At 50.7% G+C, this 15,069-nt stretch overlaps 1 protein-coding gene across 2 annotated transcripts in view; it reads left to right on the plus strand.

Moving 5' to 3' along the window:
• Positions 1–15,069, plus strand: part of chrnb5a (cholinergic receptor, nicotinic, beta 5a) — a 164,108-nt gene that overhangs the window by 77,929 nt on the left and 71,110 nt on the right. The window contains exon 1 of one of the 2 annotated variants that reach the window (XM_038804224.1): positions 1,440–1,655. The exons of the other annotated variant lie outside the window; for it this stretch is intronic. Within the exon in view, the coding sequence (XP_038660152.1) occupies positions 1,598–1,655 (58 nt within the window). The 5' untranslated portion in view covers positions 1,440–1,597. Of the gene's footprint in view, positions 1–1,439; positions 1,656–15,069 lie in introns of those variants that run through there. 2 annotated transcript variants of the gene reach the window in all.

The raw sequence follows: 15,069 nt of genomic DNA on the forward strand, positions 1-15,069 counted from the left end.
CCCTCCAAGCACTACCTGTCCCACATGTGGCAGAGTCTACAGATTGCACAATGAAATTATCAGCCATCCTAGAACCCATGGAACTAGGGTCATCTTTGATGACGAGGGATTGCCTGAGAAGAGATTAATCAAGACTTGACATTGGGCCACCGATTAAAGGGGGGCATCAGGACAGGTGATCAAAGTCTCGGTCAAAAGGGGTAGGTAATTTGGAGCATCTTGAAAGGAAGAAAGAGAGGTGGAGAGATTTAGGAAAGAAATTCCAGTGCCTAGGGTCTAAGCAGCTGAACATATGGCTGCCAATGTAGGACTGATTAAAATCAAAAATGTGCAAGAGATCGGAACTGAAGATCTCGGAGTAGTCTGTCAAGAGGAGGCTATAGGAATAGGGAGGAGTGACAGATTGACAGTCACGCCAAGAGGGCATCAGAATAGTCAGATCGAAAGATAATAAAGTGATGAATTAGGGTTCCTGCAGCAGGTACTCTGAGGTAGAGGTGGAGTTGGCTGATGTTACAGAGGTGGAAGTGGGCAATCTGAGGCTACTTAAGACAGCCAGAGTGGAACATTGGGCGGAATTTTCTGTTCCTGCCGGAATCAATGGACTTTTGAATGGTGCGGCGCAGTTTCCAGCCCCAGGCAATAGAATGCGGCCCATGGTTCCTGCACAGCCATCCATCCCTCAGTGAACTCCTGGCTCTGGGGAGGGCTGGTTTAGCTCAGTTGGCTAGACTGCTGGTTCGTGATGCAGAGCAAGGCCAGCTGTGTGGGTTCAATCCCCGTACCGGCTGAGGTTATTCATGAAGGCCCCACCTTCTCAACCTTGCCCCTCCCCTGAGGTGTGGTGATCCTCAGGTTAAATCACCACCAGTCAGCTCACCCCCCTCAAACATTGTCTGGGACTATGGCCACACACACTACCTACTCTGGGGGAGGGCGACTCAAGGCAGCACGGTGGCACAGTGGTTAGCACAATTGCTTCACAGCTCCAGGGTCCGAGGTTCGATTTCCGGCTTGTGCAGAGTCTGCACGTTCTCCCTGTGTGTGTTTCCTCCGGGTGCTCCGGTTTCCTCCAACATTCCAAATATGTGCAGGTTAGGTGGATTGGCCATGCTAAATTGCCATGCCCAATAAGGTTAAGTGGGGTTTCGGGGGTAGGGCGGAGGTGTGGTGCTCTTTCCAAGGGCTGGTGCAGACTCGATGGGCCGAATGGCCTCCTTCTGCACTCTTAATTCCACGTTCCACCGTTCCCTCTCCTTGGGGGATACAGCAGCAAAAGACATGAGAAATGACTGGTGCTGGTCCCCACTGGAATTGTAAATCTTTCTGCTCCCAAGTTTCACTGTTCTTCCATTCCCCATCCCTCAATTCTTCACCCCCCCCTCCCCCCAATTGCCATGTCTCCGCCCCCTCCCCCCCCCCGTCCCTCTTCCTCTCCCCAGTCCGTGCTCCCGGAGCCCCTGCATCTTCACATTGACCTGCACTCTGCCTGTGCTGCCGCGCACATCACGGGAGGTGTGTGTGGCACAGCCTCGGGCTTGCTGCTGGCTGCAGCCCGCTCTCCCCGGCTTGTGCTGTCGCCGAGAAGGGGGTTCCGATGAAGATGGTGATGCCATTCACGCTGATAGTCTCCTTTCTGTTTCTCATCTGCAAAAGTAAGTGGACCCCCGCCCCCCCCCCCTCCCCCCCGCCGCTCACTCTCTATTCCGTTTGCCGTGCATCAGAATCCACCTTCCAGATGTGAGGTAGGAGACGAGCAGGATGTGTGGAAGGGGAAAGCTCTGTGCTGGAGTCTGTGTGTGGCTTTGTTTAACGGCAGACTTCTCACTGAATGTTGTCCAATATTTACAGGATGTTTTGCAGTGGAAGTGACTGGGTTAGTGATGCAGAGACACCCGTGTGCACTTTACAGAGTCTGTTCTGCTTGCCCATTTAAAAAAAAAATAATGAATTTAATGAGTTTTTACTCCCAATCCGTATGTGCGGTGAACACATTGGCTCAGTGGGGATTGTCATTGGCACCCCCCCCCCCCCCCCGCCCCGTCTAGTGGACAGCAATGACTTCCTCAAACGACAAGTTCAACATTAGACAATCCTCGTGGAAAACAATGGGCGGGATTCTCCGTTCGCTGACGCCGAAATCGCGAGATGCAATTTGGCGGAGAATAGGTACAACGGCAAAATCATGGCGGCCGCCGATTTGACGGCAAACCTCAATTCTCCGTCATCTCAGCAGCGGCGTCAATGCGTCCCGGAACGCACATACAGTAAACACCGTTTTTTTAATCATTAGCGGGCCCAATCCAATCTTCTCCGGGGCCTCCGCCATGCTCTACCTCCGATGGGCCGAGTTCCCGACGGCGCGGTACACTTGTGCTTTTAAAATTTGTGAAAGAGCGTCGTGGATGCTGAGGGAGAGAGAGGGGATACGGAAAGTGTCCAACATCTCCATTGTTTGCTGACAGTTGTGCCGCTGGCCGGGGGGCTTCTGCCAGGGCCGGAGGGAGTAACGGAGATTTGGGTACTCTGGATCTGTGGAGACTGCGTTTACCTTAGCAGTAACATAGACAGGCTACCAACACTTGTAGAAGTACAACTCTATTTTATTTAACTATGAGCTGTTAAACATATTTGCACTGTAGGTCGACACTATGTTAGATTGACTGAAGACCTGTGCCTAACCTGACCAGACTATACTGCTAGCACATGGTAGATGTTTGTGCTACTGACTGTGGGCTCTGTCTGTCTCAGAGGCTGCATCCCGAATGAGCGGGAAAACTAGTGCCCACTGGCTATATAGTGACCGTGCCCTAACTGGTGATTGGCTGCTATGTTGTGTGTGTTGATTGGTCTTGCAGTGTGTTAGTCAGTGTGTGTCTCTGCACCATCATATACTTATGTGTATATTTTGACATCCACCCTTTTTTTAAAAAAATGTGTGTGTACGTGGCAATAAATAATGTAGTATGTGAATGTTCCTAACTATGTGGGGCATATGTCAGCATATTTACAGAACTATATACAGAAACTCTAATATATTTACAGAGGAAGCTGTCTAGTGCAGATGAACAGTATGTAACACAAAGCATAACTAGAATAACAATATATACAAACCAGTGAGTTAATAAAACAGGGTAACGAAACAATCAGTTCATGAGTTCAAAGAGTCCATGAATTTTGGCAGTTCATAAATTCAGTCTCTGAGGTGGGCGACAAATTCTGGTTGACTGCCTCAAGGGTGGGTCAGGGGCCGCCTGTTCTGGAATGGGCGGACTGTGTCAGTCTCAGATGGTGGCAGAGTGAAAGGGAGAGCTGCAAACTCCGTGACAGGCTCGTCCTGAGGGTGAGGCAGGACATGACGATCTGATGGCGAGCGACGAAGGAGTCGTAGTGCCCGCCTATTTCGGCAAAGAAGCGAGCCGTCTTGTAGACAAATCAAAAATGACCTTGTCTGAGTATCACAGTGGTGGCGGCCCAACTACCTTCAGGAAGTTGGACACGGACCTTGTCATCAGGAGCCAGAGCAGGGAGATCCGTGGCGCAGCCGTCGTACGCCGATTTGTGTTGGGCCCGAGACAACTACATTCGACATAGGACCGGAAGGTTGTCCCAGTCCGGGACATGAATGGCCGGCACCGTCATCGGCAACGTGCGATTCATCAACAATTGAGCCAGTGACAGGCCAGTGGACAAAGGAGCTGATCTGTAAGCAAGTAGTGTGAGGTAAAAGTCGGATCCCGCATCGGCCGCCTTGCACAGGAGTTGTTTGACAATGTGCACCCCCTTTTCAGCTTTGCCATTGGACTGGGGGTAATGGGGACTGGATGTGACATGCGTGAAGTTATATCGTTTGGCAAAATTGGTCCACTCCTGACTAGCAAAACACGGGCCATTGTCGGACACGACCGTGAGCGGGATGCCATGGCGAGCGAAGGTTTCCTTGCACGCACGGATGACCGCTGTCGACGTAAGGTCATGTAGCCTAAATACCTCCGGGCAGTTAGAGAAATAGTCCACTATGAGGACGTAGTCCCGGCCTAGTGCATGGAACAGGTCAATGCCCACCTTGGTTAAGGGGGACGACACCAGCTCATGGGGCTACAAGGTCTCCCTTGGCTGAGCAGGTTGGAATCGCTGGCATGTTGGGCAGTTGAGAACGGCGTTGGCAATGTCCTGGTTGATACCAGGTCAATACACTGCCTCGCGGGCCCGTCGGCGACACTTCTCCACTCCCAGATGACGCTCATGGAGCTGCTCAAGGACGAGGTCCCATATACTGTGCGGAATGACGATCCTGTCCAACTTTAATAGAATTCCATCTACCACCGCCAGGTCATCTTTAATGTTGTAGAATTGAGGGCATTGGCCCTTGAGCCACCCGTCTGTTAGATGGCACATGACACAGTGGAGCAGAGGTTCGTTGGCCGTCTCACCACGAATCTGGATGAGTCGTTCGTCCCTGGCGGGCAGATTGAACGTGACGAATGCCACCTGAGCATCAATTTGGCACACGAAGCCTGACAGGTCGCAGGGTGTGGTAACAAATCGGGAGAATGCATCGGCGATGATGAGCTCCTTACCCGGGATGTAGACTAGCTCGAAGTCGCACCGCCTGAGTTTAAGGAGACTGCGCTGCAGGCGCGGCGTCATGTCATTAAGGTCTTTTTGAATGATATTGACCAGTGGCCTGTGGTCTGTCTCGACTGTGAACTTTGGGAGTCCATAGACATGGTCATGGAATTTGACGACTCCGGTAAGAAGGCCCAGGCACTCGTTTTCAATTTGCGCATAGCGCTGTTCGGTGGGCGTCATTGTACACGACGTGTAAGCGACAGGAGCCCATGAGGAAGCGTCGTCACATTGAAGGAACACTGCTCCAATGCCGGACTGACTGGCATCCGTGGAGATCTTTGTCTCTTTGGCCGGATCGAAAAATGCCAACACCGGGGCCTTGTTCAGCTTTGCCCTGAGTTCTCGCCATTCCTGTTCATGGGCGGGGAGCCATTGGAACTCGGTTGCCTTCTTGACCAGATTCCTGAGAGCCGTGGTGTGGGAGGAGAGGTTAGGGATGAACTTCCCCAGGAAGTTGACCAGGCCCAGGAAGCGGAGGACCACCTTCTTGTCCTCCGGTGTCTTCATGGCATTAATGGCCGACACCTTGTCAGCATCTGGCTGCACGCCAAACTGCGAAATGTGGTCTCCGAGGAATATAATTTCTCTTTGACCAAAGGAGCATTTGGCTCTGTTGAGGCGGAGGCCATGCTCATGGATTCTTCGGAGGACGCGTTGGAGGCGATCAATGTGCTGCTGTGGGGTGGTGGACCAGATGAAGATGTCGTCCACATATACGCGAACCCCTTCGATGCCCTCTATCATCTGCTCCATTATTCTGTGGAACACTTCTGATGCTGAGATGATGCCAAACGGCATCCGGTTGTAACAATACCATCCAAATGGGGTGTTAAAGGTGCAGAGCTTCCGACTGGATGCGTTAAGTTGGATCTGCCAGAACCCCTTGGATGCGTCTAGCTTGGTGAAAAATTTGGAGCAAGCCATCTCGCAGGTGAGTTCATCGCGCTTTGGAATGGGATAGTGTTCTCTCATAATATTGCGGTTGAGGTCCTTGGGATCAATGCATATGCGTAATTCGGCGGATGGTTTCTTAATGCACACCATAGAGCTGACCCAGTCAGTTGGTTCTGTAACTTTCGATATTACGCCCTGGTCCTGGAGGTTGTGCAGCTGCTGCTTGAGGCGGTCCTTGAGGGGTGCTGGTACCCGGCAAGGTGCGTGCACCACAGGCGTGGCATTTGGTTTTAACAAGATTTTATAAGTGTGTGGGAGTATGCCCAGGCCCTCGAATACACCGTGGTATCGGGTGATGTTGTGTCTGAAAGTCGGCGTCCGGAGATGCGCAAACATCGGCGGGTGACAGGGAGTGAACCCTTTGGACAAGGTTTCGGAGTTTGCAGGCCTGAGCACCAAGCAGGGAGGCTTTAGTGGATCCCATTATCTCGAATGGCAGGGTAGCCTTTAATGAACGGTGCAACACTACAAGCTGGCAAGAGCCACTGGCAGCAATGGCATTGCCATTATAATCCAGAAGCTGGCAGGCGGATGGCAGGATGGTAGGCTTGACATGGAGGCTTTCGATGTCAGACCACGCAATGAGGTTGGCCGAAGCACCGGTGACCAACCGGAATCGGATGCGACATCGGTTGACCGTGAGGGTGGCACACCACTTGTCGTCCGGGCCAATGCTGAGTACTGGGAGAGACTTGGCTTTTGTCTTCTGGAGCACCTTGTGTTTGGTGATGATGCCCACCCGAAATGGTGCTTTGGGATCCTCGGTGTCAAGTTCCGGAATCATGTCAGAGTCGGAAGCGGTGACTGGTGGCTGGATGGTTCGGACATTCCTGCGTGGCTGGTTGGAGCGACGAGAGGTAGTTGGTTGAGCAGACCTGCATTGGACTGCATAGTGGCCAAGCTTGCCACACTGGAGACAGCGTCGGGATTTTGCAGGACATTGCCGCTTTAAGTGGGCGAAGCCACAGTTGTTGCACATCGTGATGTCAGTACGTTTGGTGCGCCACCGCCCATGCCCGGTGCGGTCGTACGTAGTGCGCACCTGCGCAGTGCGGTCTTCGGCCTCACCGTCCCCTCGGTCAGTGTGCGCATGCGCGGGAGCTCGTGAAAAGCGCGCGAAATGGCCGCCCTCATCCAGGCTCAGGCCCTGGAGCTGTTTCATGGCTTGCGCCCGCTCTGCCTTGTGGGGCCTTGCTGCGCCGTTTTAGCCGCTTGAATGTGCGAGTATCGGTTAGTGGCGTGTTCATGCAGAACACAGGTCTCGATGGCTATAGCAAGGGTGAGCTGTTTAACTTTGAGGAGCTGCTGGCGTAGGGATTCGATTGCACACCGAAACGATCTGGTCACGGATCATTGAATCGGAGGTGGAGCCCTAATTGCAGGACTGCGCGAGGATGCGAAGGTGGGTGAGGAAACATTGAAAAGGTTCATCCTTACCCTGCAGACGCTGATGAAAGACGTAGCGCTCAAAACTTTCATTTACCTCGATGTCACAGTGACTGTCGAATTTGAGCAGGACTGTCTTGAACCTGGACTTGTCTTCACCTTCAGCGAATGTGAGGGAGTTGAAGATATGGGTGGCGTGGTCCCTGGCCGTGGAAAGGAAGAGAGCAATCTTCCTGGCGTCTGAAGCAGCTTCCAGGTCTGTAGCTTCGAGGTACAGCTGAAATCTTTGTTTAAAGATTTTCCAGTTCGCACCAAGGTTGCCGGTGATGCGGAGCGGCGGGGGAGGGCGGACGCTGTCCATACTACCGGATGGCTGATTGCTGGTCGAAGGCAGATTACTTGAGGGTAGGTCCATCAAACTCTAACATCACATACAGGTACCATGATGTGTTGGGTACTGTGGATCTGTGGAGACTGCGTTTACCTTAGCAGTAACATAGACAGGCTACCAACACTTGTAGAAGTACAACTCTATTTTATTTAACTATGAGCTGTTAAACATATTTGCACTGTAGGTCGACACTATGTTAGATTGACTGAAGACCTATGGCTAACCTGACCAGCCTATACTGCTAGCACATGGTGGATGTTTGTGCTACTAACTGCGGGCTCTGTCTGTCTCTGAGGCTGCATCCCGAATGAGCAGGAAAACTAGTGCCCTCCGGCTTCATAGTGACCGTGCCCTAACTGGTGATTGGCTGCTGTGTTGTGTGTGTTGATTGGTCTTGCAGTGTGTCAGTCAGTGTGTGTCTCTGCACCATCATATACTGATGTGTATATTATGACAACGGGGAATGGCCAGGAGGTGGGCTGTGGGGTTGGGGTGGACGGGCACGAAACACCATTGCCGCAGCCTGCAAGGCACCCACAGAGCTGTGCATGCTGCCGACAGCGCACTGTGAACCTAGGGCCATGGGTCATATAGGTCTCTCCCCAGGCTATCCCCTGGGTGCCCTCTGGCCCCAGCCAACCCATCAGCTGTATGGGCGCGCTCTAACACAACCAGTGCCATCTTGGCTGGGATGAGTGTGTGTGGGGAGTGTAATGTCTATATGTGGCTGCAACTTGTCAGCCTCCTGAGTGTTAATCATGGGCTTGGCGAATCCCGCACCGTTTTCCACTGGAATTGACTGTGTTCCACGTGGCGTCGGTGCTAGCCCCTGACAGTCACTGAATTAATCCAGGTTCGACACCAGTTTTGCTGCCACGAATCCTGCATCGGCGTCAACACTGAATCTCAGAATGGAAGAATCCAGCCTCATGTCTTGGGAAGTGTCATAATATCCACTCATGTATATAATGATGTGCAGACAGGCAGTGATTGACACACAGGATGACCAGTAAGCACACAGCACAGTGCAGCCAATCACCAGACAGGACACTACCACTATAAAGCCAGAGGGCACCAGGTTTCCCGCTCTCTCTGGACCCAGCCACTGAGACAGTCAGAGTCCATGAGCCAGCAGATGCAAACACCATGCGGTAGCTAGTAAGTCTGGTCAGGCTAGTACTAAGTCTCCAGTCAATTCAGCATAGTGTCAACCCACAGTTGAACATGTATATTAGTTAGTACGTTAAATAAAATCGTGTTGGACGTTATCCAGTGTTAGAGGTCTGTCTCTCGCTACACTGCATCAAGTGCAGTTCACGTCGACCTAACCTGCCTAACACATCAGGAAGTGGCTGCACGTGATTTGGAGGAATGGTTCCCCCTATCCTGGTAGTAAATCAAACATTAAGGATAAATGGAAAGTTTAGAATTCATCAGGAGGAGGTAAAAAAATAATTTAAACAGAAGGGGCAGAATTTTCCCATATGGTTTGCAGTGTCAGGGTCTGATTGGAAACCCTGGCGTTGCTCTGCAGCTGCACAGCTCAGATCAGACCTTGAGTCTCTCTGTAAAAAGAATCGCGGGGCGTGGCTCACATTGTTATTGTGGAAGGGCGGAGCCTGATAGAGACGGCAAGGCCGGCTGCACAGAGATTGTGGGGGCTGCCCTGATCAGCAATGAAGATAAACCCCACCCCCTGTCCTTCCCCCTACGGCTACTCCCCCCCACTGCCCCACCATCAGCATTGGGGGCTCTCACTGCCCGTTCGGCCCCACCACAGGCATCAACATAAGACCATAAGTTATAGGAGCGGAAGTAAACCACTCGGTCCATCGAGTCTGCTCCACAATTCAATCATGGCTGATATTTTCTCATCCCTATTCTCCTGCCTTCTCCCCATAACCCCGATCCCCTTATTAATCAAGAACCTATCTATCTCTGTCTTAAAAACATTCAGTAATTTGGCCTCCACAGCCTTCTGCAGCAATGAGTTCCACAGATTCACCACCCTCTGGCTGAAGAAATTTCTCCTCATCTCTGTTTTAAAGGATCGTCCCTTTAGTCTGAGATTGTGTCCTCTCATTCTAGTTTTTCCTACAAGTGGAAACATCCTCTCCCGTCCAGTATATCCAGGCCTCGCAGTATCCTGTAAGTTTCAATAAGATCCCCCTCATCCTTCTAAACTCCAACGGGTACAGACCCATAGACCTCAAACGTTCCTCATACGACAAGTTCTTCATTCCAGGGATCATTCTTGTGAACCTCCTCTGAACCCTTTCCAAGGCCAGCACATCCTTCCTTAGATACGGGACCCAAAACTGCTCACAATACTCCAAATGGGATTTGACCAGAGCCTTATACATCCTCAGAAGTACATCCCTGGTCTTGTATTCTAGCCCTCTTGACATGAATGCTAACATTGCATTTGCCTTCCTAACTGCTGACTGAACCTGCACATTAACCTTAAGAGAATCGTGAACAAGGACTCCCAAGTCCCTTTGTGCTTCTGATTTCCTAAGTATATACCCATTTAGAAAATAGTGTATGCCTAAATTCCTTCTTACACTTTTCCACATTGTATTTCATTTGCCACTTCATTGCCCACTCACCTCACTTGTCCAACATCAGGGGCTCCTCTTTCCCCCCCAAAAACATATCGCAATCCCCACCTCCAATGGTGCTCCCCAGAGGCTCTGCCCCAGCACTACCCTCTGGCACAGTTTGACAGCGGCAGCCTGGAAGTGCCAACCTGTGCCAAAGGTAGTGTCAGGACATGCACCTCCCCTGGGGGCTATACTTACCTTTGTTCCTGGCTGGATCCCCTCGACTGATTCCCGCTTTTTCAAACCTGTTGTAAGCCTCACTAACTTGACGTCACAAAGAACAAAGAAAATTACAGGACAGGAACAGGCCCTTCGGCCCTCCAAGTCTGCACCGACCATGCTGCCCATCTGAACTAAAACCCCCTCCCCTTCAGGAGGTCATATTCCTCTATTCCCATCCTATTCATGTATTTGTTAAGATTCCCCGTAAAAATCACTATTGTAACGGTAGCAGCACGGTAGCACAAGTGGCTAGCACTGTGGCTTCACAACTCCAGGGTCCCAAGTTCGATTCCCTGCTGGGTCACTGTCTGTGCGGAGTCTGCACGTTCTCCCCGTGTCTGCATGGGTTTCCCCCGGGTGCTCCGGTTTCCTCCCACAGTCCAAAGACGTGCAGGTTAGGTGGATTGGACATGCTAAAATTGCCCTTCATGTCCAAAAACGATTAGGAGGTGTTATTGGGTTACAGGGATAGAGTGGAAGTGAGGGCTTAAGTGGGTCGGTGCAGACTCGATGGGCCGAATGGCCTCGTTCTGAACTGTATGTTCTATGTAACTGCTTCTATACCTCCCCCGGCAGCAGATACCAGACTTCCACCATCCTCAGTTTAAAAAAACTTGCCTCGTACATCTACTTTAAATCTTGCCCGTGGCACCTAAACCTATGCCCCCTAGTAATTGACTCTTCCACCCTGGGAAAAAGCTTCTGACTATCCACTCTGTCCAGGCCCCTCATAGTTTTGTAGACTTCCCTCAGGCCACCCTGCGACCTCCGCCATTCCAGTAAGAACAAACCAAGTTTCTCCAAGCTCTCACGTTAGAACATAGAACATAGAACAGTACAGCACAGAACAGGCCCTTCGGCCCTCGATGTTGTGCCAAGCCATGATCACCCTACTCAAACCCACGTATACACCCTATACCCGTAACCCAACAACCCCCCCCACCTTACTTTTTAGGACACTACGGGCAATTTAGCATGGCCAATCCACCTAACCTGCACATCTTTGGACTGTGGGAGGAAACCGGAGCACCCGGAGGAAACCCACGCACACACGGGGAGGACGTGCAGACTCTGCACAGACAGTGACCCAGCCGGGAATCGAACCTGGGACCCTGGAGCTGTGAAGCATTTATGCTAACCACCATGCTACCGTGCTGCCCATTAGTGAGGCTTGAATACTCAGTGAGAGGGGTCATGTCATGGGTAGCTGAGAGCGGAGGGGGTGTGTGGGGAGAGTCTTGGTAATGAGATTCAAATGGCTGTAAATCTATTCAAATGAAGTGCTCACCCTTTTGCAGGTGGCCACAGACACAACATTGCCCCCAACATGCTGGAAATACTCAGCATGTCAGGCAGCATCTGAGGAGAGAGAGACAGAATTAACCTTTCAGGTTGATGATGTTTCATCAGAACTGAGACCAATTTGAAACGCAATAGGTTTTGAGCAATTGTGAGCGAGGAAGTTGGAATGAAAAACAAAAATGTGTAATGGTTGGAGGGCAGACACTTTGATGGTGCAAAGCCAAAGGGAAAGATATTGGGACACGCAAGGAAACAGGAAGTATGTTTAGAAGAGGTGCGAATGGCAGGATAGCAGCTGTCTGAATGTCAAGAATTTAGGGGAGAAACAAGAGAAAAACCCAACACGCAAAATAAAAGAGACAACACGGGGGCAGAGGTTATGATCTAAAATCGTTGAATTCAATGTTGAGTCTGAAAGGCTGTATAAAGTCCAGTTGATGATGAGTTGCTAGTCCTCAAGATGGCGGAGAGCTTCAATGGAAAACTGTAACAGACAAAGGACAGAAAGGGCAGAATGGGACCTTAATAAGGCTCGTGGAGTCCAAGGTAAGTAAAAGTAAACAACATTTATTGTACAACAATCATATACATGAGTACCAGTAGAACCTCACCAGGTACTTTCTCTCCTGTTGGTCGGCTCCAGACTGGCTGACTTTTCAAACAAGTAAGCTTCATACGGGTAAGCTCTGCTGCCCCTAACGGGAGCACGATGAAAATAACCATCCCCACACAGTATGTCCCGTGCTGGTACAGCGACCAAAGTAGAAAATGAAAATGATAGATCACTGAAAGCTAGGGGTCATAACTATGTTCTAACGAAAATCTTGGGCAAAGTGGTCACCAGTCTGCGTTTGGTTCCCCCAAGGTAGACGAGATTGCATAGTGGGCACTGAATACAGTACTGTACTCTGAACTGAAAATAAGTACAAATGACCTTTTGTTATTTAACTGCTCCTAGCCTGCTCCATATTACAGAGCTTCCCCATCGTTCTCCTTTACATTCTTCCCCATTTCCCCCCCCCCCTTGCCCCCCTCCCCGCCGCTCCCCCCTCACTTGCTCAAGACATGTCTCTTTTGGAGCAACCCCCCGTTCTGAAGAAAGGTAACAGACCTGTTTCTGTCTCTGCAGATCCTGCCCGACCTGCCGAAAATCTCCAGCACTTTCTGTCTTTATTGCAGATTTCCAGCCTCTGCAATCTTTTTCTTTTACAGTCCAACAGAAGTTTAATAACCTCAGGGCTCTTGGATTCTATCTTGCTTGCTTGGATTCCCCTCACAGACTGCCTACTGTCAGTGAAGCCCCGCTTTGAAAATTTACGGCACAAAAGCATTTCACCGTATAGTGGTCTTCACGCAAATAAGGTGTTATTGTGTAAAATTATTATTTTTTAAAATCAATATAGAGTAACCCAATTAATTTTTTCCAATTAAGGGGCAATTTTAGCGTGGCCAGTTCATCTAACCCACCCATCTTTGGGCTGTGGGGGCGAAACCCATGCAAACACGGGGAGAATGTGCAAGCTCCACACGGACAGTGACCCAGAATTGAACCTGGGACCTCGGCGCCGTGAGGCAGCAGTGCTAACCACTGCGCTACCATGCTGCCCCACTGTGTAAAATTCTTACCTGCACCTCTTCAGCTTGATGGTTTCAAAAACTACCTTACTGAAAACTTTGCCACAATGTGAACTGATATATTACATTGACCGTGGCTAATCCTGATCGAAATGTAATAATGTTTTAAAATCCCAGAATTCCACCCTCTTCCCTTTCCCCTGTATTAAGGAGAGATTACAGGTCGCTGCACGCTGGATGCAAAAATTAAATTAGTTTTCCAGATTCAGCTACAATAGAATTGTGCAGCACAGAAGGAGACCGTTCGGCCCATAGTGCCAGTGCTACCCCTTTAGTAGTGCTGTCCAATTGGTCCGTCTGCCCGACTCTTTCCTCACTACCCCCCTAAATTCCAATTCCCCTTTTGAACACTGCTATTGAATCTGCTTCCATCGACCTTTCAGCTGAGGAATTCCAACTGGCTCGCTGTGTTAAAAACCACGGGTCAGATTTGTCCACCATCGCCATGCCAACTTGCCAGCAGCAGGGAGCCCTGCTGAGAAAATTAAGTGCCAATAAAAGGTCTCCGCAGGCATTTAACCAGCACCACCGGATGCCAAACACGAGGCAAGTCTGCCAGGTAAACCCTGGCAGCCTCCCGGTATGCTGGGATGGAGGAGGGGAGGGGAGGGGGAGGGAGGATGCGAGGGGTGGGAGAAGTCCCTCTTTGACTCCAGAGAGGGGCCCCCAGCTTCAATAGAGAGGAAGTGGTGCAGTGGTATGGTCATTGGATTACGAGTCCAGTGACCCAGGATAATCCACTGGGGAACTGGGTTCGACGTCCGCCATGGCAGACTGTGACCTTTCTTCAAAGGTGGGTGGATTGATTTAGAAATTTCTAGACTCCCACTTTCCACGTCAGTGATGGAAATTACCCCTCACTGAAGCTCCACCTCACTTTGCACCTCTAATATACTTTTTAAAACTTAGCTCTTTGGCCCAACATTTAGTCATCAATGCTCCTATATTTTTATCACCCCCATCCTTGGCATCGCCCCCACCCCCTACAGTCTCCAGCCCCCGACCCCAATACATGCACAATCTCCCCCCCCCCAAACAACCATCGTCCCCCACCCCACTTCCCCACACATAAGGGGAACCACCCAATGGAGCTTTCCAGAGGGCCTGCCCCCAGCAGTGCCAATCCGGCACTGCCCACCAGTACCCTGACAATGCCAACTGGTTGTGCCAGATGCCGGCCATGTCCTCACCACCCAGGGGATATACTCACCTCCGTGACCCCGGCATGGACATCATGACCGGTTTTCGTTAAACCGGTACTGATTCACGCCGGTGTGATGTCACGCCTCCGCGGAGGCCAACCTGGGCAGATGCTAAGGCGTAAGCCATTTAAGTATATTGAAATTTATTAAAAGAGATGGAATTCAGGCTCATGTCCTTTCTGAATGTGACCCGGATCTCGTCACTGGCGGGGTGGGGAGGGGGGGGGGGGGGGGGGGGAGATTTCAAACTGAGATCTTGCCGGCCCAAATCCCATTCTGGCCCACTCGTGGGATTTACTGGCCATAACAGAATTTGCGCCCACGGCAAATGGATCCACTAAATTCCACCCGATGTTCCTGTGATGTGAATTCTTGGGATGTTTCACTTTGTGAAAGGCGCTATATAAATACAAGTCTCAGTCGTTGGTCACTTCATCCTGGCGCTGTCCTTTCACCAGAATACTAGTTAACCTTTCTTCCCGCCAGGACTTTGTTCCCAGCTCTGTTAAAAGTCAATCTGTCCACCTTGAACTGGTTCCTTCTGTTCCAGAACTAGTCTCACTGCTCTGGGAATCTGACGCCATTTTTCAAGCCCCACGTTAAACTGATTTAACCCAGCACAGTATTTCTGTACTCATTAGCCTGTGGCACTGGGATTAATCCAGAGATAATTATCTTTGAGGTCCTGCTTTTTAACCTCAGCTCTGCGCACACATACACCAGCGTTCAAAGTGACTCAATC

Source organism: Scyliorhinus canicula, chromosome 8 (genome assembly GCF_902713615.1).
Source record: "Scyliorhinus canicula chromosome 8, sScyCan1.1, whole genome shotgun sequence".
In the NCBI taxonomy this organism is placed as follows: Eukaryota; Metazoa; Chordata; class Chondrichthyes; order Carcharhiniformes; family Scyliorhinidae; genus Scyliorhinus; species Scyliorhinus canicula.